The sequence below is a fragment of the Bufo bufo genome, chromosome 1 (genome assembly GCF_905171765.1).
Source record: "Bufo bufo chromosome 1, aBufBuf1.1, whole genome shotgun sequence".
NCBI lineage: Eukaryota > Metazoa > Chordata > Amphibia > Anura > Bufonidae > Bufo > Bufo bufo.
Genome location: NC_053389.1, coordinates 495432014 through 495458646, shown reverse-complemented (window position 1 = coordinate 495458646; position 26633 = coordinate 495432014). Strand labels below are relative to the sequence as shown.

Genomic DNA, 26633 nt, shown 5'->3' with positions numbered 1-26633 from the left:
GGTGTCCATTCTAATTTAGATGTAAATAAGGACACAAAAGTAGTCACCAGGATCTTTCCATTGATCTTTTCTGGCCTTTACCTCCAAGCAAACTCATTGTTCAAGAGCACAAAGCTATTCCAGGCAATTATTAAAAGGCCCCTTAAAGCCTGTATTACACTGCCGATTTTTTGGGCAGAATCATCTTGCAGTCTAATGCTGCCATAAATTGCCCAATGAATGAGCTGGTTCATCGGACAATACAAATCTTTTGACCGCACCAATGAACTTAATGCCAATGAACAAGTGTTTCACTCATTCATTGGGTAATCGGAGGCACCTTTACACCGGCAGATCACCTTTAACAAGTGTTCCTACAAATGTTTGTTAGTATTTATCTGCCCGATGGTCGGTCAGTGTTATGGGGTCTTTATTTCACACATAAAATTACCAGGACTCACATCAACACGATTCAGTTCAAGCAGTACACCACAAGTGGGAAACCACAGAAATATTTTACAAGAGATGCATGGTCACTTACAATGTGTTCAAACTGGACAGTCCATGAAAAGCACCATCAGCGATATTACTAATTTGGTTGTTGCCTATAAATAGTCTACCAAGCAGGGTTAATCCCATAAAACTTGACTCTTCTAATCTTGTTAGTTCATTGAAGGTTAAATCTCTGTAAAATGCAAAAAAAAAAAAAAAAAAAAAAAAAAAAAGTGTTACTCTTTGTGAAAATTAAAATTACGCACAAAAATTTGATGTACCAGTATATTTTAACGTGGACCAGTCTTAATTGAAACAACATGTCCCATAAAAGGGAAGGCGGAACAACAAGTCTACGTGAAATCAGAAAGAAAAAATGCCTTAGTAATGCTGTTCTGAAAAAAAGAACAAATCTGTGGTAAGAAACTCATGTTTTGGCATTGAATCTGTAACTAAAAACTGGAACTAAATAAAAGCAACTTACAGCTCGCTGAGTTTTTGGCAAAACTCCCAGGCATCGGGGCTGATCCTGCTGATGGCGTTCTGGCCGAGATGGAGGTGCTGCAACATAAGCAAGCCATACAACCAGCCTCGACTAATCTCTGTGAGGTTGTTATGATCCAACAGCCTTAAAAATGGAAAAATGCAAATGTAAACATATACATGCAAAATGAACAGAAGGAAAAACAATACCAGCACGTCATGGCAAAGCATTGCAACTAAAAAGAGAGAACAGTCCACCTGGATCACAGAACCTAGCACTCTTTTGCAAGGAGATAATTTTCGCAAACATTTTCATATTTAAATGTACCCATACTGTGACAATCTGCAACTCACTAACGACAGTATGTAGTAAGGCTCCTTTTACACTGCATTTTCCCACATGGGCCGAAGAGTCATACATGGGCATCCAGCAAAAAACGCATACATCCCACATTTCTGTTAGCATATTCTCTGAACAGAAACCTCAGAACTGCAAAGCACAGTGTGAAAAGAGCCTAACAAACCTATGGTGGAAGCAGTGATGAACTTGATGCACCCACAGACTTAGGCCTCATGCACACGAACGTATGAATTCTGCGGTACGCAAAAAACGGATCTGCAAAAAATACGGACATCTGTGTGCATTCCGTATTTTGCGGAATGGAACAGCTGGCTCCTAATAGAACAGTACTATCCTTGTCCGTAATGCGGACAATAATAGGACATGTTCTATTTTTTGGCAGAACGGAAATATGGATATACGGAAACATAATGCACACGGAGTTTTTTTGGCGGATCCATTGAAGTGAATGGTTCCACATACAGTCCAAAAAAAAAAAAGTAATGGACATGGACAGAAAACCATGTTCGTGTGCATGAGGCCTTATCCACATGTCCTTCAGTCACAACCATGTTCTCCATGGACAGCAGACGGATCCACGGAATTCTATTTGTGGAAAAACACTGGAGAATACACTACTTTGGTCCATTTGCAGATAGAATGTGCCCATTCTATTCAATGGGTCTGTGAAAACCACTGATGGCGAACAGGATGCCATCCAGGTCTAGTGAGATTTTCACTGATCCTTTGAAGAGAAAAGTTCATACAAAGTTTAGAATAAAAAATAAAAAAAAGGCTCATGTTTTTTGTATTCACAAATAGTGAACTCTTGTGGATGACATACTAGAGTTTTTGTGCTCTCGAAACGGACACGTGAATAAGCCCTTACTATAAGCACCACATGGGGTTACGCTTTACTTTAGAGAGGATGGTCACTGTTTTCTCCTGTAAAATAATGAATTACAGGCGCAATAGACAATGTTTAGGGTTAATGGTAAACTGCTCTTCCTGCGATCTTCAAAAAATTCCCTACTTCCAAATGCCAGTTATGCTTCCAGGTTCCTACTTGTGACATGCAACTTTTAAGCCACCAGTCACAAGTGACTAGACCAAAATTATGAGAAACCGTTTAGCAAAAGATTTAGCTTGTGGGTTCTCCACCATATGGAACTATAGAAAAAGACTGTGTTATAGACGTACAAAACTTCCATGTTGCTCAGTCCCCAGAAGGCTCCATCCATAAGCCGTGTGATCCCATTCCTCTGGATAGTCAAATATTTTAAGGCATCAAGGCCTTGGAAAGTGAGTCCATCTATATGTTTTATTCGATTACGCTTCAGCTCCCTGTAACAGAAGACAAAAAGATTGTTAAAATACAATTGTAGACCAGTAAGGCCCCATTCACACACAGATTTTTGCCGGCAGAATTTGGCACAGATTCCATGCCAAAAAGCCACCAGCAGTTGTGGCCTCTACGTTCCACTGCACTTCCTGCACCTGAGGTTTATGGTTGCAAACACCCAAAGACAAGACAAGTGCTATCTTGATGCGATGTCCAGACAGATCCAGCCGAAGTCCATAAAAGGTTCTGCGTCAGAAGCTGGAGGGATTTCTGACGCAGAATACATGGTGAATTTCACCTTTGCAAAACCAGATGTGTGAATGGGGCTAAATGTTTAGTTTCAGAGAATTGCATATACTACCATAGAGGTTTCAGAAGAGATACAGAATGAGAGTCAGTGTGAGATCTTCTTTAAAAGACAAGAAACACAAAACTGCTAACATGGCAAGTTTTAGAGGATACTCAAGTTCCCTCATCAAATGAGGTGTAACATGTAAAAAAAAGAACAAAGATGGTGTAGTATACCAGACAAGGGATAAAAGCTGAACTATACGAACAGGGAGAGTAAACGGATAGAGCAGTTTCTAGGTGAATGTGAAAGTTTGACTTGAGAATTCAGGTCAGACGATTTGTACTTACAGATGCTGGAGATTGGACAGCTTGAACATTTTTGGCGGGATGTAGCCAATCCGGTTCTTATTGAGCTTCAGCACTTGTAACGTAGCAGATAAATTGTCAAACGCACCAGATTCCATAGAGGTTATTAGGTTTTTATTGATGTACCTATAAAAAGGTCAAAGTAAGATCAACTTGCTATTGACAATACACATAAATGGGTAGAAAGTATGCTATTTTTATGCAATTAAAGGGGTTGTCTCATTTTAGTAAGTGGCATTTATCATGTAGAGAAAGTTAATACCAGGCACTTAGTAATGTATTGCTATTGTCCATATTGCTTCCTTTGTTAACTAGATAGATTTTTTCCATCACATTATACACTGCTCGTATCCAGGGGTTACGACCACCCTACAATTCAGCAGCGGTGGTCGTGCTTGCACACTATAGGGATATATAGGATATGAGCAATGTATAATGTGCTGGAAAAATGAATCCAGTCAGCAAAGGACACAATATGGGCAATCACATTAGTAAGTGCCTTATATTAACTTTCTCTACATGATAAAGGCCATTTGCCAAAGTGAGAAAACCCCTTTAAGTATTCGAGGAATGAATATTTTTAAAATTATATATACACATACACACACACACACACACACACACACACATATACGTTACTTACAAGTATTTGAGCCTCAGTACAGGAAAGGATGGGGTTTTCAGCTCGGTAATCAGATTATTACTTAAATCTAAGGTTTCCAGTAAATGGTAAGGTTGAAGGTGCTCAGGCAACACTGAATCAATCTTGTTGTTTGTTCTGAAATAAAATGTAAGAAAGAAAAAAAATAGAAAAAATGAATGAAGAGATGTTCAATAAACGTGTCGTGATCGGGGCAGATCATTACAAACCCTCTTCTCACATAGTACAAGATGCTGAAATGAGTGAAAAGTCCTACACGTTACTATGTATTAGTGAAAAAGACATCACTTGTATCTGAACAGATATTCTTATATAAAAAGGGGTAGGCTAAATAAATTACAAAAGGGTCTCTTTAAATTAAAAAGTAAAAAAAAAACAAAAAAAACTCTTAAAGGCACGCATCTGGCGGCTGCAGCAGCTGTGTGTTGAGTAATTCTCTTTTGAAATGGAAATTTTTAATGCTGACTTCATTCAGAATTTACATAAAGGGTTAGGAAAAATGGAGTTTAGGAAAAAGCACAGTGATACAGATGGTATATTACTATTATTTTAACACCATAATTAACCCAATTTTGGCTCACAGGACTGTAATAAATGATACAGGTGTAGCTTCTCAAAAATGTAATGTGCAAAAGCAGCAGGGCACAATACTGGTTTATTAAGAAGGTAATTACTGACAAGGTGTTAAAGCCATAAATTCTCCTATGCAGCAAGGCTTGTTACGGCAGGGGCCAGCAATTTCCTGAACCGCACACCCTCTAAATTGCAGCCTGAAAGTGCTCAGTTGTAATCCAGGCTGGTGCACAGGGACGCCTTTGTGCACAAGCGTTCATTATAACACAGATATTTCTTATGGCTGAATGAATAATGGATTCTGTATCACAAAACATTAACATGGCCTAATGCGCTCAAATTAGAGCGGAATAGTTCAGATCTATATAGAAAACCCTACTCCCGCTTTCAGGATTCTTAAAGGTAACCTATACATGAGTATTTCAGGCTGAATCTGGCATCTTAATGGTCAGGCTGACAGACCATTCCTGAACGTCTTAAGTCTTCTACCTCTACGGTTATCTCCCGATGTCCTTATACCTCACAGTTTAATAAGGAACGAGCACCTGGCTTGTAAAAACCTATGCACATTGCTTTAAAACTCAAAGTAGCAATAAAAACACATTAATGGGGGGGAGAGAGGGGCACATTCTCTGCAGGTGGAAAGTAAAGGCGGTCTAGTGCACTAAGAACGCAGCGGAGATGGTAGGACCATTTAGACTCCATTCATATTCTTTTAGGAATATTTAAGACTTATCACACATAACCATGTCCGCTTCTGCTTTGTAAAGTGTTAAAAGCAACAAGTTAAAACGGTCATGGCTCGTTTTCTTAAAGTATTGTCCATGAAATACTGATGTGCCAGTCTCTAAACCTGCATGACGGACATATAGGATCGCCATGTAAAATGATAGTTTTATTAGGATTGGAATACCTTTACCTGCATTATGTACAGATTTGTACTTTTGTTCTTTCTTAAAAGCCAACACCGGGAATACACACTACAGTGTTTCGTAATCCATGCTACACCTTAAGGCTACATGCACACGACAGTGAAAAACGGACATGTGATGTACATTTTTTTTTTTTAACGGCCATCACATATCTGTTTTAAGATGTTAAAAAAATGAGACTTTAGCCAGTATATCCTTATATTAAGAACATACCTGAGCCCACGCACAGGTTTCTCAAGTGGCACGGGATCTAACGCTAAACCTACCTGTACCATATGGGTAGTACCAGGAGCCAGTGGGCAAATTACAGCAGCGTAAGGTTCAACTCACAGCAAACAGCTCCCAGTTCCCTCCAGTGTGACTAACCACACATACAATGGGAGGAGGCTTCGAGTCCCACCCATGGCTGGCTGATGTGTCAGGCCTCACAGGTGCACCTAAATGCTGCCTATGGGTGGTAATCAAGGCGCATTTAGATTGGAGTTTATACACCTCCATATATAAATATGCAATTTAAATGACAAAAATACGTGGTCTCTAAAGGCAGGAAATGCTCAACCCCAAATGCAGTTGTGCATTTATACTCGGGGGAGCAGATACTGTGCTTGTGGTCTGTTGCTAAGGGCGATCCCCAGCAAAAAATGCACACCGTGGAGGATGCCCGCAACAGACCACAAGTGCCACAGAGACATCCTACACCAGATGGTACTATGTGTGGATGTGGAATGATATATTAAATAATTACAAGAATAGGTGCACTACTGTGGTGGATAGGTTTCATTTACTTTAAAATCTAAGGCCTTATTTACACAGTCAGTGTTTGGCATCAGTAATTGTGAGCCAAAAGCAGGAACCTACATGGTAAAAGGTACGATGGAAAGAAATGCAGCTCTTAAGTTTTTGACTTTGCATCTGTTTTTTATTCACTGACCAAGTGAATAAGGACTAACCTTGAGATTAACAAATCACCTTCAAACTAAGGGCTCATGCACACGACCGTATGTATTTTGCAGTCTGCAAAAAATACAGATGGCGTCCGTGTGCATTCCGTATTTTGCTCAACAGCTGGCCGCTAATAGAACAGTCCTATCCTTGTCCGTAATGCAGACAATAGGACATGTATGTACACAGAAATAAAATAAGTGACAGTAAATTTGTTGGGTGGCGAGATGCCATGCCTACTATCCACTTTTATTGCCACTATTGAAAAGTAGCAAGAAGTGAAAACTCTAATTATGGAGCAAGACGATTGATAAATGGACTTCTTAGTCTCTGCTCCTTCTAAAAAAATAAAATAAAAAAAAATAAAAAAAAATAATGGAAGAGATTTACCAATCCCATCTAAAATGTAGCCTAAGTAAACTTGTGTAAATGTGTTACAAAGTTAGACAACTGCCATCTTGTGCATGAAAAAAAAAAAGGAACCAATTGTTTTTAAACATTTATTAAACGAATGTGCCAAAGGGAGACGTGGCATTATAGGCCAAAAATGGACAAGATTCTGGTGCACAGTAAGGCTACGTTACAATATCACAACCGCATGCATCCTTCATGAACGGATCTGGTAGCATTGTGTCTTCTATAGCCATGACGGATCAGTCTCGAACACCATTGAAAGTCAATGGAGACTGATCGGAGGCAAACTGATGCATTCTGGGCGGATCCTTTTCCATTCAGAATGCATTAGAGCAAAACTGATCCGTTTTGGACCGCCTGTGAGAGCCCTGAACGGATCTCACAAACGGAAAGCCAAAACGCTAGTGTGAAAATAGACCAAGCCAGAATTAAGGCACATTTAGTATTTACAATAATAAAAGTGGGCAATTATACTCACAAGGAAAGAAGTGTAATATTTGCGGACAAAGGACCAAGATTGGGTATCATCTTCAAGTCATTTCTATTTAATCTCCTGTTCAAAGAAAACATTGATTTATTTTTAAAGCTCCCATTTATATTACAAGAAATACACAAGAAAAGGATAGACAAGGCAAGCATATCTACAATCAGGAATCCATAACACCACCATATTAAAAACTAAGAAAGGCACATAAACAAGGCAAACTTACAGTTCACGTAGATTATGGAGGTGACTCATCGAGCTAGCTTTGATTGAAGAAAGTTTGTTCTGACTCAAGTCCCTTTAAAAATAATAGATTGATATGGTTAAAACCATGCTGTGAACTATTATAGTATATTATACTCAATTTTGGATACTTCCATTTTATTACTTGTTTTTTTTCTACACTAAAGTTTATAGTTTAAAAATGACTAATTTCCAAATTTTTATAATTATATCAAAGGTGGATACAGCACATGCCAGACCCAAATGGCTTCACAGACCCCGCTGAATATAATGGTTACGTTTCATGGTTTCTGGCAGACAAAATACCATTGCATGCAGCGGTACTCTTTCCTGCTTTTTTGTGTGAACCTTTACTGCAGATCTGAAAATAGCCTAAGGCTAGGTCTACATGACGACATTTGTCGCGCGACATTTTGTTGCACCAATGTCGCGCGACAATTTTTATAATGGTAGTCTATGGTGGCACACTGCAACATGCTGCGACTGCGACACGACAGTCACAGAAAAATCCATCCTGAATGTAGTCGCAGTGCGACACCATAGACTACCATTATAAAGATTGTCACGCGACATTGGTGCGACAAATGTCGTTGTGTAGACCTAGGCTAAGGCTACATGCACATGACCGTGTGCCCCGCCCACGGAAGCACTACAGAGTGCTTCCGTGGTGTTTCTGGCTGTGCCTCTGCACCGCAGAAAAGTAGGGCATGCACTACTTTTTTGCGGTGCAGACCGTCGGATGCGGATCGTGGACCCCATTCAAGGGAATGGGTCCGTGATCCGCATGCAGCTGCTCCACGGTCTGTGCCCGTGCATTGCAGACCGCAATGGGCACGGAGCCCTAACATTCGTGTGCATGTAGCCTAAGAGAGGACTAGAACTTCACCAATTCAGTAGGAATGAAAAATATATTCATAATCAACACTGGTTCACCTGAGATTACTGGCTTGATTTGGTATTACGTACCCAATATATAAAAAAAATAAAAATAGGCGCAAGGCCCACCCACAGTATCAGCATGAAGATTGCCCGGCAATCAGGGGTAATTTGCATGCAGATCCTGCGACCAGGTCTCACTGTGTATGGGCGCCTTTAGAGCATCTTTCCAAAATGTGGATGGAGTGAGGAGTTCAGCCCTAAAATGCTAGAGTATGAAAACTACACATTTAGGCCTCATGCACACGACCGGTGTGTTTTGCGGTCCACAAAACACGGAAGGCGTCCATGTGCGTTCCGCAATTTGCGAAATGGCACGGACAGCCATTAAAATAACTGACTATTCTTGACCGCAAAACGCGGCCAAGAATAGGACAGGTTATATTTTTTTTTTGCGGAGCAACGGATGCGGACAGCACATGGAGTGCTGTCCGCATCTTTTGCGGCCCTATTGAAGTGAATAGGCCTCATAAAGAAAAGAAAAAAAACTTATGAAATTACTTCAGAGCATGAACTTTTGAAGGCTAATGGCATGTTCCAGTCCTATTCCTTGCCTTGTCTGTTATATAGTAGTGCATATTGGCTATTAATAAGATCCAGATGAAGTAGGAGACAGTCACCGAGACAAAGATTTGGGATTTATTTACATGTGACCCAGGTATAGGCAGAAAGCTGATGACAAACATTCCTTAAAGGGACACTGACAGGCCCGATAAACATATTTAGTTATTCCTATGCAGTCATAGATCTATTAAAGTGTATTCCAACTATATAAAAGAGTACCCCCTGTCCGCATTGTAAAACATGTAAAAAACAACTTTAGGCCTCATGCACACGACCGTTGTGTGCATCCGCGGCCGTTGTTCCATTTTTCATTTTTTTTTCGCTGACCCATTGACTTTCAATGGGTCCGTGGACAAATCGGAAAATGCACCGTTTTCCAGTCCGTGAAAAAAATATGACCTGTCCTATTTTTTTCACGGACAACGGTTCACGGACCCATTCAAGTCAATGGGTCCGTGAAAAATCACTGATGCACACAAGATAGTCATCCGCGTCCGTGATCCGTGTCCGTTTTTCCTATCATTTTCAATGCAAACTTGACCTAGTTTTTTTTTTTTTCACTTTTCATGTCCGTGGATCCTCCAAAAATCAAGGAAGACCCACGGATGAAAAAACGGACACGGAACAACGGAAACCGTTTTTGCGGACCGCAAAAAAAAAAAAAAAAACTTCCTTATATTGATCTGTCAATCACTTTCCTTTATGCCCAAGGGGCGTTTTTTCTCATACCTTCGTGCGCAGCCGCGCCTCAACTGTCGATTCCTAGCGCCGCCCAGCTCATTATTATTCACTACGCTGGGCAGCTCTTACATTCCCCGATCCTGTCAGTTGCCGCGCATGCCCGATAGATACTTATGGGCATCGGCCTCAATCGGACCATCTGCGCATGCGCCGGCACCCTCCCAACCTTGTAATTGAATCCAGCGCTCTTCTCTCGGGTGACAGGATCAGGGAATGTAAGAGCCGCCCAGCGCAGTGAATAATAATGAGCTGGGCGGTGCTAGGAATCGACAGTTGAGGCGCGGCTGGGCACGAAGGTAGGAGAAAAAACGCCCCTTGGGCATAAAGAAATGTGATTGACAGATGAATATAAAGTTGTTTTTACATGGTTTACAATGCGGACAGGGGGTACTCTATATCGTTGGAATACACTTTAATAGATCTATGACTGCATAGGAATAACTAAATATGTTTATCGGGCCTGTCAGTGTCCCTTTAAGGAATAATCAAGCTTGGCAAAGAAGGCTTTGTAGAAACTATACAGCACCTCAGTTTGATCCCATTTATTATTGGTTTCCAAAACTTAAGCATTATCATCCATTCTCATAAAAGAAATGGCATAGAAAACAAAGAAAATCAGCAAATGTTGGAAAACTTATATTTTAAACGCTTTCTTTAAGAGAAAGGAAAAACCCTACTAATAAAAAACACCTTTTGCTATTCATGTAGCACATGAAGAGGTGAGAAAATCTGCTCTCGTGGGATTAGGCCCAAACACAAAAGAGCAGAGCTTTGAAACTAGTAAAATACTGCATGATGGACCACAGTGGAGCCAGACACTTTCACTGGAAGCTCAAGCCCCGTCCATCTGGATTTCATCACTGCAGCCACAATGAATCAAACAGACTACGCTATTTTAAACCCTGAAAATATGTACAGCCTTCATTTTTTACTTTAAAACAAGCACACATAAAAGATCACTAGAAAGGTTTTACAGCCACGCTAAAATAAACCCGTGTCATGGACACAGCATCCTTGTAGGACATGAAAATGCACCCTGCCGCGTCCCCCAGTAAGGAGAATGTGCTGGTGACCCCCTCTTCACAATGCACCTGGTTCTGTAGAAGTCATTATTTGTAAAGATTCCTACAGAGGTGGTCTCACGAGCACATGTTTCTGCAACTTCAGGTTTTCTGCTGTATATCTCCAAATACACCCGCAGCTGTAACCACAATCTGTCAGCTATAAAGGCAAGGCGAATGGCTGTGCAAGGGGAAAATGTTTTTCTGAAAAACGAGCTGCGGTGGGAGGGGGTGGTGGGTTACCTGGGACAGCAGATGGGATTTACACATTTTGAAAATAAACTCTCTTAAACTTTCCATGAATAACAACCATGAAAAACCAAGGCTTTTTTGCAAAGGGAGGAATAAAAAAATAAAAAAATCTGTATAATTCAGGGCATGCTGTGGATTTTCAAATCTGTGTCAGGTACATTCTGTTGTGGAAATGCTACACATTTTTGTGTTTTAAACAGCAGCAAAACAAGCATGTAACAATAGTGAATTATGTGAAAAACCTATAGATTCATAAAGAAAAAAACTAAAATGTTACAGCCGGATGCAACAATTCATCAAAAGATCAATTATAAACATTTGTAATGCGCTTTTCTCATAAAGACCCAAAGCGCAGGAATAGCTGTGTGGTTGGGGCAACTCCCTGGGAAGTCAGTGGCTGCCATTTAGGTGCTGGACCCAATCACACACTAGGGTCAATTTCGGAAGAAGCCAATTTTGCCTATTTTTGGAGAGTTGCCGGATTTGAACCCAGGATCCCAGCCCACATCATAAGTCACACCATACCAGAAGTTTTTCCAGTAGAAAAAAAATAAATAAAAAATCATTAGATTTTTGTCACTGGATCCCAGGTCTATGAGGCCTGCAGGGGCAGACTGGGAACTTAAAGGGAACCTGTCACCTCCAACAAACATCCCAAACCGGCAGCAGTACCTGAGAGTAGCCAGCAGAGGGTTTGTAACGATCATTTTCTTCCTGCAGGCAGATGAAGCAAAAGCTGTAAAAACGTTCTTTAATCCCCTGCCGGTGCGCTTCTCTAGTTGGGCTTGAAGTCACGGAGGCAGCGGACTCCTTGCTTCAAGGGACGGTAACCACGCCCCCTTCGCTGTGACTGACAGCCGGCAGTTCGGCAAAGCCAGCTGAACTGTCGTGCATAAGCGCTGTCAATCACAGCGAAGGGGGCGTGGTTACCGTGACTTGAAGCAAGGAGTCCGCTGCCTCCGTGACTTCAAGCCTGACTAGAGAAGCGCGCCGGCAGGGGATTAAAGAACGTTTTTACAGCTTCTGCTTCATCTGCCTTCAGGAAGAAAATGACAAACATGCTGCTGGCTACTCTCAGGTACTGCTGCCGGCTTGGGATGTTTGTTGGAGGTGACAGGTTCCCTTTAATTAAAGTGGCCTTGGGAAAAAGAAGAGAGAAGAAAAAAAAAAAAAAAAGTGACCCTATTTTGTAGTGGGGCCCAAACTGACAGAGGTCAGGGTCAACAATACCATATTGCGGCACATAACACCACCCCAGCAGAGCCAAATACCACAGTTCATCACAAAATACTGTACTGCCCCAGCAGCACAAAATAACTTCCTAAAAACTGCCCCTTTATGGTGGTCAGTGCCAACGGCCATGTTCTGTCCAGTTGCCTTAGGATGACAATACAGTTAAATTCAGAAGTCTGAAGCGGAACTTCAGGCCATTACTTACCATGGCTGATGGTTGTGAGGAGGGCTCAGACAACCCCCCTGGGAAGTTTCCCTGTAGGGTCTATGGCCAGTGCACCCCCTTCCCCCCTAATCAGTTTACTGCAAAGTATTGATGGGTCAGTAACTTTTTCAAAGTATAATATTTATTAATCAATGAGGACTGGTATAAGGCTCATTTCACACTAATGGGTTTGGATGAAAACGATACATATACTATAAGCGGAGGATGATGCCTTTGCTTTTAGCATAGTGATTGCACAACATTGTGATTTTACATTATTACAAGGGATTATCCAAGCTAAGGCTACTTTCACACTAGCGTTTTGGTTTCAGTTTGAGAGAGCCGTTCAGGGATCTCACAAGCGGTCCAAAAAACGGATCAGTTTTGCCCTTAATGCATTCTGAATGGATAAGGATCTGCTCAGAATTAGTGTTGAGCGAACTTGTGTTTTAAGTTCGGCGTCTAAAGTTCGGGTCATCGAAAAATCGCATTATGGATTCCGCTACCACAGACCATAACGGAATTTAGAATCCATAACGAGATTCTTCGATAAACCGAACTTTAGACGCCGAACTTAAAAACACAAGTTCGCTCAACACTACTCAGAATGCATCAATTTGGCTCAGTTTGGCTCCGTTCCGCTTTGGAGCTTGCAGCGTTTTGGTGTCCGTCTGACGAAACTGAGCCAAACTGATCCGTCCTGACACACAATGTAAGTCAATGGGGACGGATCAGTTTTCACTGACAATAGGAAACGGATCTGTCCCCCATTGACTTTCAACGGTGTTCAAAACGGATCCGTCTTGGCTATATAAGACATAATACAAACGGATCCGTCTTGGCTATATAAGACATAATACAAACGGATCCGTCTTGGCTATATAAGACATAATACAAACGGATCCGTCTTGGCTATGTTAAAGATAATACAAACGGATCCGTTCTGAAAGGAAGGATGCATGCGGTTGTATTATCTGAACGGATGACAGATCCGCACCAAACACGAGTGTGAAACGAGTAATGGAATATTGCTAGGATATGTCATCACTTTACGATTAGCAGAGGTCGGACCACCGAGACTCCACGTGTTGCAGCGCTTGTACAATGCTTTGACCCGTCACTGGGGCTGGCTGCAGTTCCCCTTCACAACTGGGTGGCAAGAGAAATTTAGAAGTGAACACAGTGCAAACCAACCCCTTTACTTTCAAGGTCAGTACAGGTCCTTGAGGTTGGACCCTCAGTGATCAGAAAGTGATGGCATATCCTAGGGCTATGCCATCACTATCCAAGATGGGAACTACCCTTCCACATTTCCAGATACATCTAGGGCAGGAAGTTCTTTGCACAAAGTGAAGGCTGTTTGTGGAGCAGCTTGACCACATGTGTCCCTCACACCTACAGAGATGCAGCCCTGTGACTCCAGGGCCAAATGTCACAGCTGTTAATTGAGTAAACACAGTGGGGTTTCTGTCTTCAACTCTGGGTTTATTTACACAGATGCAATGTTCCTGAATGAATTTTAGGAATGTTCACTTGAAAAGAACAACAGAACTGGATCTGCCTTGTGAGATGTGTGTTTATTTGACACATATTCAAGTTTGCAGCTAAGTAAACAGCAAACGTGCTGGCCGAATCCTTTGGAAACGAAGAAAGAAAAAAAAAAAAAAAACGTAAAAAGAAAAAATTTGAAAGAAAATAAATTAAATCCTTATTACGGTGACACCAAGTTTATACATGCAAGCCTAGATGTACTAATGTTTCTGCACGTAAACTCTGTCTAAATGCAGCACAAATTGGCGCCATTTGGTGAAACTAACATGGTAACAGAAACTACATTTTCTCAAATTTCCTCAACTCTTACAAAGGAGGGGGACTTGGCAGAAAGGGATGCTGTTTTAAACCAAAATTCTGGCGTAAAGACGACAATCATTAGTTGGGATAGATTGTTAGACAGAAGTGTCTATCACCACATTTACCATCCAGCCCGAGCCCCTGTGATAAATCTGGTGCAGGTCTAGGTTTCACACTCACGTTGTGGCTTTCCAGTTTTAAGATGCAGCAGAGGAGGTCAAACAGATCAATTCTGTCCCCATTCCTGTCAATGGGGACAAAACGGATCAAGGCGCATTCCGTTTTGTTGCATTTTTTGACTGGACACAAAACCGCTGCAAGCTGTGGTTTTGTGTCCTGTCAACGACACGGAACAAACCGGATCAGACATGAAAATTAATGTAAGTCAATGGTGCCAGATAAGATTTTTTGTTAGCGAAAAAAACTGATCCGGTGCCCATTGACTTACAATATTTTTCATACTGGATCTTGTTTGTTCAGTGCAGATTTAATACAACCGGAGTCGGTCGAAACGGATGCATACAGGGTGTATTAAATGGCACAGATCAATTCTGGTTTTGAGACGTAAAGAGGCTAGGTCAGCGCTAAAGCCCGCCAATTAGTGCCGGGAACACTGCTAGGAAGAAGAATTCGCCTGGCAGTGTAAAAAATATAAATAAAAAGCCCTTGCCCTGTGGCAAGGAGAGCTACCTGGGTGAAAACGGGGATATGTGCGGGTTCAGCTCTGAACCCAGACAACCCTGCTAAGGTTACACGATTTATAGGTTTAGTAAATCTGCCCGAATATAAAAAAAAAAAAAAAAAAAAAAGTATTGAAACTTGTACCGGCAAAAGCAATGGCCAATTAGATTCCAGTTTTTAGTCGCCGGTGGCCATGGTAACCAATCAGGTTCCAGCTTTCACTTTACCCACATACAACAGTAAATAAGAGCTAGAATATAACTGGAGGGCAGGGACGATTGCACTAGTTTCTTTTACAATCGGGCACAAATGCTTAGTTTCCATCCATTAGTATCAGTAAAGTCATATTGTATGGTGTTTATGTGCGAGAACGGCGCAGTCCCATTTTTCCATTTTAGAGGCATTTCTCATTACCTGGACCCATTCTCTATTTACAGACATGTGGGAGTGATTAGATGCAATTTCCTGAGAGAAAATGATAGGCCGAAGGCACTTTCCCTGCCAGACATAAGTGGACACACAAACAAAAAACGGGGGTAGACTTAAACACAACAGACATCCATCAGAAGTTGTACTTTGTACATATTAAGAACCTTCTTTTTTTGGCACATGTACAAAGCAGTTCTAACGCCTCTCCCGAGGTAGTTTAATCATACCTAATAGCTTCAGTCATGCAAATGGGCTCAACATCTTTCCTCCATGACTGAAGCAAGAGTCACTAGTATTTATTGGGGGAGATTTATTGTACAAGCCTGTCTAGTTGAGAAAGTTGGATAACTAGCAAAATGTCATCAAGAAAGAAACAAAAAAATTCCCAGTATGTTCTAGATTCTGCGTTTTTCACGCGGGAAGCATTTTCACTGACGGTTGCTAGGAGATGTAGATTGTCATTCTTCATTTTTGAAAAATACATCAAAAACTGAATGCCATGGCAGACAAAACTGACTGAACTTGTGTACAAAGCCATCAGTTTTTTCCTGAAAAGATTCTGAGAGAATCCGTAACACTTGTATGAAAGAGGCCTCACGGTTCCATACTAAAAGGAGTCATACAGGCCCCATACACCGATGGACCAGCCTAGTCTGAAGAAGACTGTCTGACAACACCATTGTAGAAAATACCCAAAAAACTTGTCATCTATACAGAGGCATTCTAGAAGGAGATGTAAGAAATAATCCAAGTGGAAGGTAGATCACAGAAGAAAACTAAGTGTAACCAAGGAAAGACGGTGAAAGTAGTAACTTCAGGCTTTCTGGCTGCTGTGTCCACAGTCTACAGGCAGGCTGCCACCAAACTTTATTGGCAGGAAACCAGGCTACACTTTGGGCTCTTCTCATATGCCTTTCCTGCCATGTTCTTGACCACCCAGCCAGGGAGGGAGAGGTTTAATAGTTAGAAAGGACTAAATTTAAAAAAAATATATATAAAATGCTGCCACCTTACGACCATGAAACTCCTGACCTCACCCTTTTAACTGCAAATCATGGCTGCTTTTGGCCTTTTTAGATTAGGAAATGGCATGAAGACAGATTCCATGACATACAAAGCCTCAAGCACATACAGGTCAAAGCCATGCCTACAGTTCCATATGGTGCTCTAGAGGAGAATGCCTCGGTGACACAATATGACCATCCCCCCCCCCCCCCCCCCCCCATACAAATCCACTTAAAGAAACAAACATTTCTGGGCTCTATAAGCAGTTCTCTAGACTGTAAGCACTCGCAGGCAGACATTATGTATAGTTTCTCCTGATTGTAATGAACTGCTTAATACAATATTGCCATAACTGGTGACTTCAGCTCTGTATTCGGTTTATTAAAAAGGGGAATGCATAGTGTACTAAAACCTTTATTTTCTACCCAAAAAAAAACAACACTGCTCAGCACAAGGGATATTTGCCCTTTGGACTGCACCGCAATCAAGAGCTCTTCATCGTACAATTGAAATGGAATGCTCTCTCCCATATGTTGTCAATTTTCAGAGGAAAACAGCGTGGCCTCCAGAGGATGTAATTGAGCACAATTAGCCACATGCAATTTCAATTCTTATCTATATTTTACAATTAGAAACGACTCGTAAAATTTAACAGATTTTACACATTCCACATGTTAGATTATGGTCTTAAAAAAATAAAATAAAATACTCTGACACAGGGACATCACCCTCCCTTTCTACTGGCAACACTATGTGATGTAGCATGCAATCATACGATTGTAGACTGGATTTCATTTACACACAGCAATTTTTACATGTCAAACATTGATTTAACAAGTTTCAGCAAAGTGTAAACCTGGCCTCAAGCACACCCGTATTTTGCATCCATGCCTGATCCACATTTTTGTGCAGATGGCACATCGACAGCAAGTGACGATAATGTCTGAAAAGCGATGCGGAATATGTCAGCATTATATAAGTGTACTATGTTACTATGTTACTATGTTACCATCAGGTATCCAATGTCCACTCCTAGACTTCACAGTAGTAGCAGTGATGGCTAACCTCCGGCACTGCAGCCGTGGGGAAACTACGACTCCCAGCATGCTCCATTCATTTCTAGGTGTGCAACTTGGGAGTTGTAGTTAGAGTGCCGGAGGTTAGCCATCACAGGTCTAGAGGTGACCAGCTAGAAGATGCCTCCATCAGATCATGTTCCCCTTCTCCTCTTGATATTCGCGGACCCGGTTCTGTATATTTTTGGGAAAATATGTTATTTGGAGAAAGAAAAATATTTCCTTCTTCTGTCTGATCCCATGGCCCGCCATAGTAACAGCATGCCTTACAATCAAGTATTTTTATTCCACCAGAATGGCATAAAGCAATTAAGGCAGAAAACCACTAAAAACGCGTCCTGCTAATAAATGCTGAAACCTTCATTTGTTTCTGAACAATAAAAACCCTCATAAAGAATTCCAAACTCCTGTCACCGACATGAAAAGGAACCACTTCTGTGTGGAAGTCACAACCTGACGGGGTTTGCACCAGCTTTCAACAGTTAAAAAAAAATATTTAACAAACAAAAATAAAATAAAAAAATATAACAAAAATAAAAGTATCAAACATCTGCTTCATGAATGTGTAACTTCATTACATGAACACAACACCACAGCTGGAGATGTGAACGCTCCCAGCCGGGGCGGATTGGGTTACATTATTAAGGTGTGGTAAGAATTTCCTTGACAAATTACTATACGACTAGGCTAAAGCAAAGGGTTTTTTTTTTCTTTCCTCTAACAAATTCAGCCTATTTGCAAAGAAGCCTCAGCAGAAGTTTAGTGAGTGGAGCAGACGTCTCACCTACCACAGAATTTGTTATACTGGTATAAGAGTCCTATACCAGGCTCTGAAGACCTGCAGCTAAGGTTAAGGCTACTTTCACACTCGCGTTTGGTGCAGATCCATCATGGGTCTGCACAGACGGATCCGTTCAGATAATACGACCGTCTGCATCCGTTCAGAACGGATCCGTTTGTATTATCTGCAACATAGCCAAGACGGATCTGTCTTGAACACCACTGAAAGTCAATGGAGGACAGATCCGTTTTTTATTGTGCCAGACTGTCATAGAAAACTGATACGTCCCCACTGACTTACATTGTGTGTCAGAACGTATCCGTTTGGCTCAGTTTCGTCAGAGGGACACCAAAACGCTTCAAGCAGCGTTTTGGTGTCCGTCTCCAAAGCAGAATGGTGACTGAACGGAGGCAAACTGATGCATTCTGAGCGGATCCTTTTCCATTCAGAATGCATTAGGGCAAAACTGATCCATTTTGGACCGCTTGTGAGAGCCCTGAACGGATCTCATAAACGGAAAGCCAAAACGCCAGTGTGAAAGTAGCCTAAGGCTCAGTTCACACCTGAGCGTTCTGAAAGGAGCGCTCTGTATGCGCGATTGTACGGGCGTTTACAAGCGCGCATACAGAGACAAGTGTACACACAGTGTCGCACGTTCCTGAAAGTCTATGTACGGGAACGCGCGACAAGCGCCCAAAAAAACGCTCCTGTACTTGTGTGAGCGTCGGGCGTTTTACAGCGCGATCGTACGCGCTGTAAAACGCCCAGGTGAGAACCATTCCCATAGGGAAGCATTGGTTTCTCCTTGTTGAGCGTTTTACAGCGCGTAGGAACGCGCTGTAAAACGCTCAGGTGTGAACTGAGCCTAACTTGAGCGATATAGATTGCATCAGAAAAAAAAAAAAAAAAAAAAAAGGATGGCTTTGCACACAAGAGCACACAATGCGACTGCATTCAGGGTTTGTTTTTCCCCGCACGGGTGCAATCAGTTTTTGATGTGTTTTTTTTAAGCGTGTAAAAAAAAAAAAAAAAAAAATGAAGAATTACAAACTACATCTGCTAGCAGCCATCAGTGAAAAACGCATTGCACCTGGACTGCATCCGGATTTACAATGCGTTTTTCATGCCAGCCCCATTCACTTCTATGGAACCAGAGCTGCGTGAAAAAGCGCTAAATATAGGCCATGCTGCGATTTTTCCTGAATGCAGAAATACGCGTGTGAAAAACAACGCTCATGTACACAGACCCATTAAGATGGATGGGTCAGGATTCAGTCCGGATACTATGCATTTGCTTCACACATCGCACCCGTATGGAACACTTGCTCGTTTAAAAAAGACCAAAAGCCCCCATACACCGTGTATTGTTGGCCTAACATGCCAAGCTACTGTGTATGGTCACCCTAAGGCTAGGTCTTCACGACGACATTTGTAGTGCGACAATTTTTATAATGATAGTCTATGGTGTCGCACTGCGACATGCTGCAACGGTCGCAAAAAATCCATTTGAATTATTTTTTTGCGACTGTTGCGTTGCAGTATGTCGCAGTGCGACACCATAGACTATCATTATAAAATTGTCATGCGACAAATGTTGCAGTGCAGTGTCACGCGACACATGTCGTCGTGTAGACCGAGCCTAAAAGGGGTTAGCCCATCCTATATATTGGTGGCATATCGCTAGGATATACCAATGTCTGATAGGTGCACCCCGAGGTGTGACCTGCACCTATCTCTACAACGGAGTCTGCAACTAGAAGGAGAGCGGACTCCATTCATTTCTATGGGAGCACCGAAAATAGCCAAGCATCGCACTTGGCTACTTTTTGAAGTCCCATAGAACTGAATGGGAAGTGCACCGTGCAGCCACCGCTCCATTCACTTCTAAGGGGCTGACTCAAATAGCCGAGCCAGCGCTCTGCCATTTTTGGCATTCCCATATAAATGAATGGAGGGCGGCTCTCCTTCACTTTGTGGACTCCGTTCCAGAGATAGGTGCGGGTTCCATCTCTGGGACCCCCCATCTAGCAGACATTGGTGGCATATCCTAGCGATATTTCCCCAATGTATGAGAGGAGCCAACCCCTTTAACCACTTCCCATCTGGGCCATTTGCCCCCTTCCTGACCAGGCCAAATTTTGCAAAACTGACATATCTCACTTTATGTGGTAATAACTTTGGAACGCCTTTATTTTTCCAAGTCATTCAGAGATTGTTTTCTCGTGACACATTGTACTTCATGATAATCATAAATTTGAGTCAAAATATTTCACCTTTATTTATGAAAAAATCCCAAATTTACCCAAAAATTTAAAAAATTCGCAATTTTCTAAATTTCAATTTCTCTGCTTTTAAAACAGAAAGTGATACCTCATAAAATATTTATTTTTTAACATTCCCCATATGTCTACTTTATGTTGGCATCATTTTGGAAATGTCATTTTATTTTTTTAGGACGTTAGAAGGCTTAGAAGTTTAGAAGCAATTCTTCAAATTTATAAGAAAATTGCCAAAACCCACTTTATAAGGACCAGTCCAGGTCTGAAGTCACTTTGTGGGGCCTACATAGTGGATACCCCCATAAATGACCCCATTGTAGAAACTACACCCCTCAAGGTATTCAAAACCGATTTTACAAACTTTGTTAACCCTTTAGGCGTTCCACAAGAATTAAAGGAAAATGGAGATCAAATTTTTAAATTTCACTTTTTTGGCAGATTTTCCATTTTAATCAATTTTTTTCTTTAACACATCGATGGTTAACAGCCAAACAAAACTCAATATTTATTACCCAGATTCTGCGGTTTACAGAAACACCCCACATGTGGTCATAAACTGCTGTATGGGCACACGGCAGGGCGCAGAAGAAAAGGAACTCCACATGGTTTTTAGATGCCATGTCCCATTTGAAGCCCCCTGATGCACCCTTACAGTAGAAACTCCCAAGAAGTGACCCCATTTTGGAAACTAGGGGATAAGGTGCCAGTTTTATTAGTACTATTTTTGGGTACATATAATTTTTTGATCATTCATTATAACACTTTATGGGGCAAGGTGACCAAAAAATTGGTTGTTTTAGCACAGTTTCTATTTATTTATTTTTACAGCGTTCACCTGAGGGGTTCAGTCAAGTGACATTTTTATAGAGCAGATCGTTACGGACGTGGCGATACCTAATATGTATACTTTTTCTCATTTTTGAAACAAAAAAATTATGTTTTAATGTGTCCGTGTTCTGAGAGCTATAGTTTTTTTTATTTTTTTGAGAGATTTTCTTATGTAGGGGCTCATTTTTTGCGGGATGAGGTGACGGTTTTATTGGTACTATTTTGTGGGACATACGCGTTTTTGATCACTTGGTGTTGCACCTTTTGTGATGCAAGGTGACAAAAATTGCTTGTTTTGACACTTTTTTTTTTTTTACGGTGTTCACCCGAGGGGTTAGGTCATGTGATATTTTTATAGAGCTGGTTTTTACGGACGCGGCAATACCTAATATGTATACTTTTTTTTATTTTTTCCTATTTTAAATTTTTTTTTTTTCATTCCTTACTTGGGGACTTTTTTTTTTTTACATGTGAAACTTTTTATTTTTTTTTTATTTTTTTTATTTTACACTTTTCGTCCCCCATAAGGTCATACAAGACCTCTGGGGGACATTTGCTTCACTTTTTCTTTTTTTTTTCACTGTTGATTTCTCCTGTAACTAGGGCTGACATAGTAGCCCCAGTTACAGGACAAATGCACCCCTAGAGAGGCTGTACAGCAGCAATCCAGCGCTGTACAGCCTCAGAGCAGGGCTGATCGAGGTCTCTGAGAGACCTCACACAGCCCCTGCACACTCCGGTCACGGCGGTCACATGACCGCCGGGCCGGAACAGGAAGCGCATAGCGCTTCCTTCTCTGCAGACACAGCGCTCGGTGAGCGCTGTGTCTGCAGCGATCTAGAAGGCAGGGACACCTGGGCACTGTCCCTGCCTTGTCTTAGGGTTGCCCTGCTGTCACTGACAGCGGGCAACCCGATCAGCAGCTGCACGATTAGCGTGCAGCTGCACTTTCTGAAAAGACGTTCTGGAACGTCCGTTCAGAAATAGACGTCCACCCATAGGACGTTTATATCCTATGGGCGGACGTAAAGCTGTTAAGTTCACATATGCGCCACAATTCCTTACTCTGTTCCAGCATAGGAAGAGAATAGCAAAATTGCTGGATCTGGCCTATGCTGGACAACACCAACACCCAACGGATGCCATTGACTTGGAACCTAGCCCAAGACATTTTTTTATAAAGCCTCAGACACATTCCTATGTTTTACAACAAATGGACAGCATTAGCCCATATTCACTATTGACTGCACTCAATTTGTCTACAATATTGTTGCATTTTGGCACAAATGTTGCATCTTGTGTTTAAGGCTACTTTCACACTAGCGGCAGCCTTCTCCGGCAGGCTGTTCTGGTGGTTGAACAGCCTGCCGGATCCGTTCTGCCGCAGGTCTACTCCGCCCCCCTTGACTATAATGGGGGCGGGCAGGAGTTCCGGCGGCAGCACAGCAAAGATGCTGAGAGGCAACCAGAATAAACTACGACATGCCGACCCCGCATTTATACTGGAAAGCTGCCGGATCACCGCTGGATCCCATTATAGTCAATAGGGATCTGGCGGTGATCTGTAGGATCTGGCAATGTCAGATTTCCGCTGGAACAGCCTGCCGGAAAAGTTCAGAGATAAGAATGCAGCCTTACCTGACAGATCCCAATATGGTTCTTCCGACAGGGCTCCGTTTTCCACATTGCAGCGATAAAGTCATGTCGACAACACGTGCCTGCTGCAACGGGCACGTGTTGACACCGCTGCAACCAGAAAACAGAGCCCCACAGCAGAACTGAAGCTGCAGATCTGTCAGGTAAGTTATCATCTACTCTTTATCACAGGTCGATCCTCTGAGTTGTCCAATTTTAAGAGGAAACTAGACAACACCTAAAAGGGGTTCTCCGGGAATTAAGAAAGTGAAAATACTTAAATATTACTTTATTATAAATATATTCTCAAATACCTTACATTAGTTAGATAGAATGGCTCGTTTTGTCTGGGGAGCAATTAGGGGAAACAAAATGGCCACCGTCCTATTAGTACACTCAAAACCTGTCCTAATCACACAGGAGGACAAGTTACGTCACAAAACTGAGCTAAAGAGCTGCCCCATCTTCCTCTCTGCTTGTCAGGGATTATGATCTGGAATACAGTTTAATATGGTCATCAGCTGAATCTCTGTAGGAATGGAGTTCATGAGCAGCACTTGTATGCAGTCTCCATTACCAGTTTGTCCTGTCCGTCCTCTGTGTACTTCATGTCTCCTCATGAACTCCATTCCTACAGAGATTCAGCTGAAGATCTTCTCATCTGTATTCAGGATCATAATCCCTGACAAGTAGTCAGAGGAGGATGAGGTAGCTCTTTACCTCAGTTTTGTGAAGTAATTTGTCCTGCTGTGTGATTAGGACAGGTTTTGTGTGTACTAGTAGGACAGAAGCCATTTTATTTCTCCTAATGATTGTACGTGTCAATGGACCCTAAGAAGCATAGTGTATTGCGGATCCGCAATACACCCGGCCGGCACCGCTATAGAACTGCCTTTTCTTGTCCGCAATTGCGGACAAGAATAGGACATGTTCTATTTTTTTCGGGAGCCGAATGAATGCGGAACAGATCCGGACCCATTCTACGGACGTGTGAATGGACCCTTAGACAAAACGAGCCATTATAACTAATGAAAGGTATTTGGAAATATATTTATAATAAAGTAATATTTACGTATTTTTATTTCCTTAATTCCCGGAGAACCCCTTTCACAACATGAAGCAGACTGCCTCTAACAACCATGCTGGAGATGACTTAAACTGTGTCATGCACTGTACAAGGCCTAGCGTCTCAACCTGTGGCATGTGTACCACGTCTCAGGAAGGCACCTACACTGTGCACAGCTTATAGCCTTGGGGATATATTTTGAAGAAATGTACACACCGTATACTGAGTCCAGTTGTCTGCGGAAGTGAACTGCTGGTTGAGGGTAGGCTCAAATTACTTTTTGGCATGGGTCACAGCGTAGATTCGGTGCTTAGTAAACCAGGCCAAAATCTGTGCTGAAACTGGGAGGCCGCGCCACAGTTCATACTGACACCTTGGAATGTCGCGGCGGGAGCCCAATCATGATTTAACGCCACTAAGTGGAGCTAAGCCAAGAGCAGGAGCGCATCATTCAAAATTAAAACCTGAGGCAGAAACCATGGCGGTTTCTGGCACGGGATACACGGCGGATTTTGAGAACCGTCCCTCCAGAGTACTCTGAGCAAATTCTCTCACTCCGCTACATGACTGAATAATTAGAGATTTTCTAAATCTTCCTAAAATCTGAAGCAATTCCATAAGGGTGGCCCTGGACCTGCTCCAACCCAAGGCCAACCTGACACAAGCAGATCACAGTATGAGCTGATCCTAGTCACAAAGCCTAATACATCCCAGCAGATAGACAATATTACAGCACCAGGGAGAAACATGGACTACCACCCCCAGCATCGCGCCATCTATAGACATCGTGCACCAGATGTCAGAGCCCTTCCAAAGCTCTCCCATCTGGGATACTCACAGCTGCACGGCCCATCCCGGGAGGTTATCCGGTACCGAGTGCAGATCCCCGCGGCTACAATCCAGCAGCTCCCCGAAACAGCGGCAGGGAGCCGGGCAGGACCCCCGCTCGGTCCCCAATCCAATCGCACGTTCCAGTAAGAGCAGGAGCAGCAGCGACATGGTGGACGGCAGCATTATTAATCCGGGCTCTAGCAGTAACTCCTTCCTCCAGGCCGGGACACTGGCATACCGGGTACAGTGCCCGCAGTGTGGCAGCGCGGAGACAAGAAAAGTACAACTTGTGTGCGAAGAAACTTTCCCCTCAGTGTCCCCCCGGCCGGGCCAGGAAGGGTGCGGGGCTCCGCTCCTATTGGTCAGCGCAGCCCCCGTCACGTGATGACAACAAGCCCGCAGAGTGTGTGGGGGAGGGGAGGGGAGATTACAGTCCTCCGCCTCACACCTCTCAAGATTACACTCACTGCTGATAAGGGGACTTTTACACCGGCGTTATTCCGTCCCAGGGGCTCAGTACCGCAAAAGAACTGATCCGTTTTAACCTCATGCATTCTGAATGGAGAGCAATCCGTTCAGGATGTCTTCAGTTCAGTCTTTTTGCCTTTTCAGGACGGAGATAATGCCGCAGCATGCTACGGTTTTATCGCCGTTCAAAATTCCGGAACACTTGCATTTTTTTTCCCATTGAAATGCATGATCCAGCATGCTCAGAACATAAAAAATGTCATTAAAAAAATAAACGGCGGATCAGTTTTTTCCGGATGACACGAATCAGGATCCTGATCAGTCTGACAAATGCCATCGCTTTGCATACGTTTTGACGGATCCGGCAGGCAGTTTCGGCGACGGAACTGCCTGCCGGAATCCTCTGCCGCAAGTGTGATAGCACCCTTAGTTACCCTGACGCAAACTGATGCATTTATGAAACGGATCCGGATGCGGATGCGTCTCACAAATGCATTGCAATACCAGATCCATCTTTCCAGTTGTCATCCGGGAAAACGGATCCAGTATTTTTTTCCCCTCATTTTTAAAGGTCTGCGCATGCGCAGATCGGGATACCGGATCCATTTTGCCGGAACACTTTGGGCCTGATCCAGCACAAATACACTTTAATGTAAATTATTGCTGGATCCGGCATTCCAGCAAGTGTTCAGTATTTTTGGTCGGAAAGAAAACGACAGCATGCTGCGGTATTTTCCCCGGCCAAAAAAAACGTAAGAGGGACTGAACTGATGCATCCTGAACCAATTGCTCTCTATTCAGAATGTATTAGGATAAAACTGATCAGTTTTTTTCGGTATTGAGCCCCTGGGACGGAACTCTATGCCGGAAAACAAAAACACTAGTGTGAAAGTACCTAGGCTAAATGCACAAGACCATATGTGTTTTGCGGTCCGCAAATTGCGTATCCGCAAAAAAAAGATGGATCACATCCATATGCCATCCGATTTTTTTGCGGATCCATTGTAGCAATGCCTAAAACGGACATGTTCTATTTTTTTTGCGGGGCTACAGAACGGACATACTGATGCGGACAGCACACGGTGTGCTGTCCGCATTTTTAGCGGACCCATTGAAATGAATGGGTCCGCATCCTATCCGCAAAGAAAACGGAACAGACACGGAAACAA

At 42.5% G+C, this 26633-nt stretch overlaps 1 protein-coding gene across 1 annotated transcript in view; it reads right to left on the bottom strand.

Annotated features, from left to right (window-relative positions):
- LRIG3 (leucine rich repeats and immunoglobulin like domains 3) overlaps nt 1–25351 on the bottom strand; it is a 37506-nt gene extending 12155 nt beyond the window's left edge. The window contains exons 1-8 of the mRNA XM_040410500.1: nt 25004–25351; nt 7526–7597; nt 7294–7368; nt 3937–4071; nt 3276–3419; nt 2495–2638; nt 956–1099; nt 521–664 (exon numbers count right to left, since the gene is read on the bottom strand). Of these exons, the coding sequence (XP_040266434.1) occupies nt 521–664; nt 956–1099; nt 2495–2638; nt 3276–3419; nt 3937–4071; nt 7294–7368; nt 7526–7597; nt 25004–25179 (1034 nt within the window). The 5' untranslated portion in view covers nt 25180–25351. The remainder of the gene's footprint in view (nt 1–520; nt 665–955; nt 1100–2494; nt 2639–3275; nt 3420–3936; nt 4072–7293; nt 7369–7525; nt 7598–25003) is intronic.
- Between the last annotated feature and the right edge of the window lie 1282 nt (nt 25352–26633).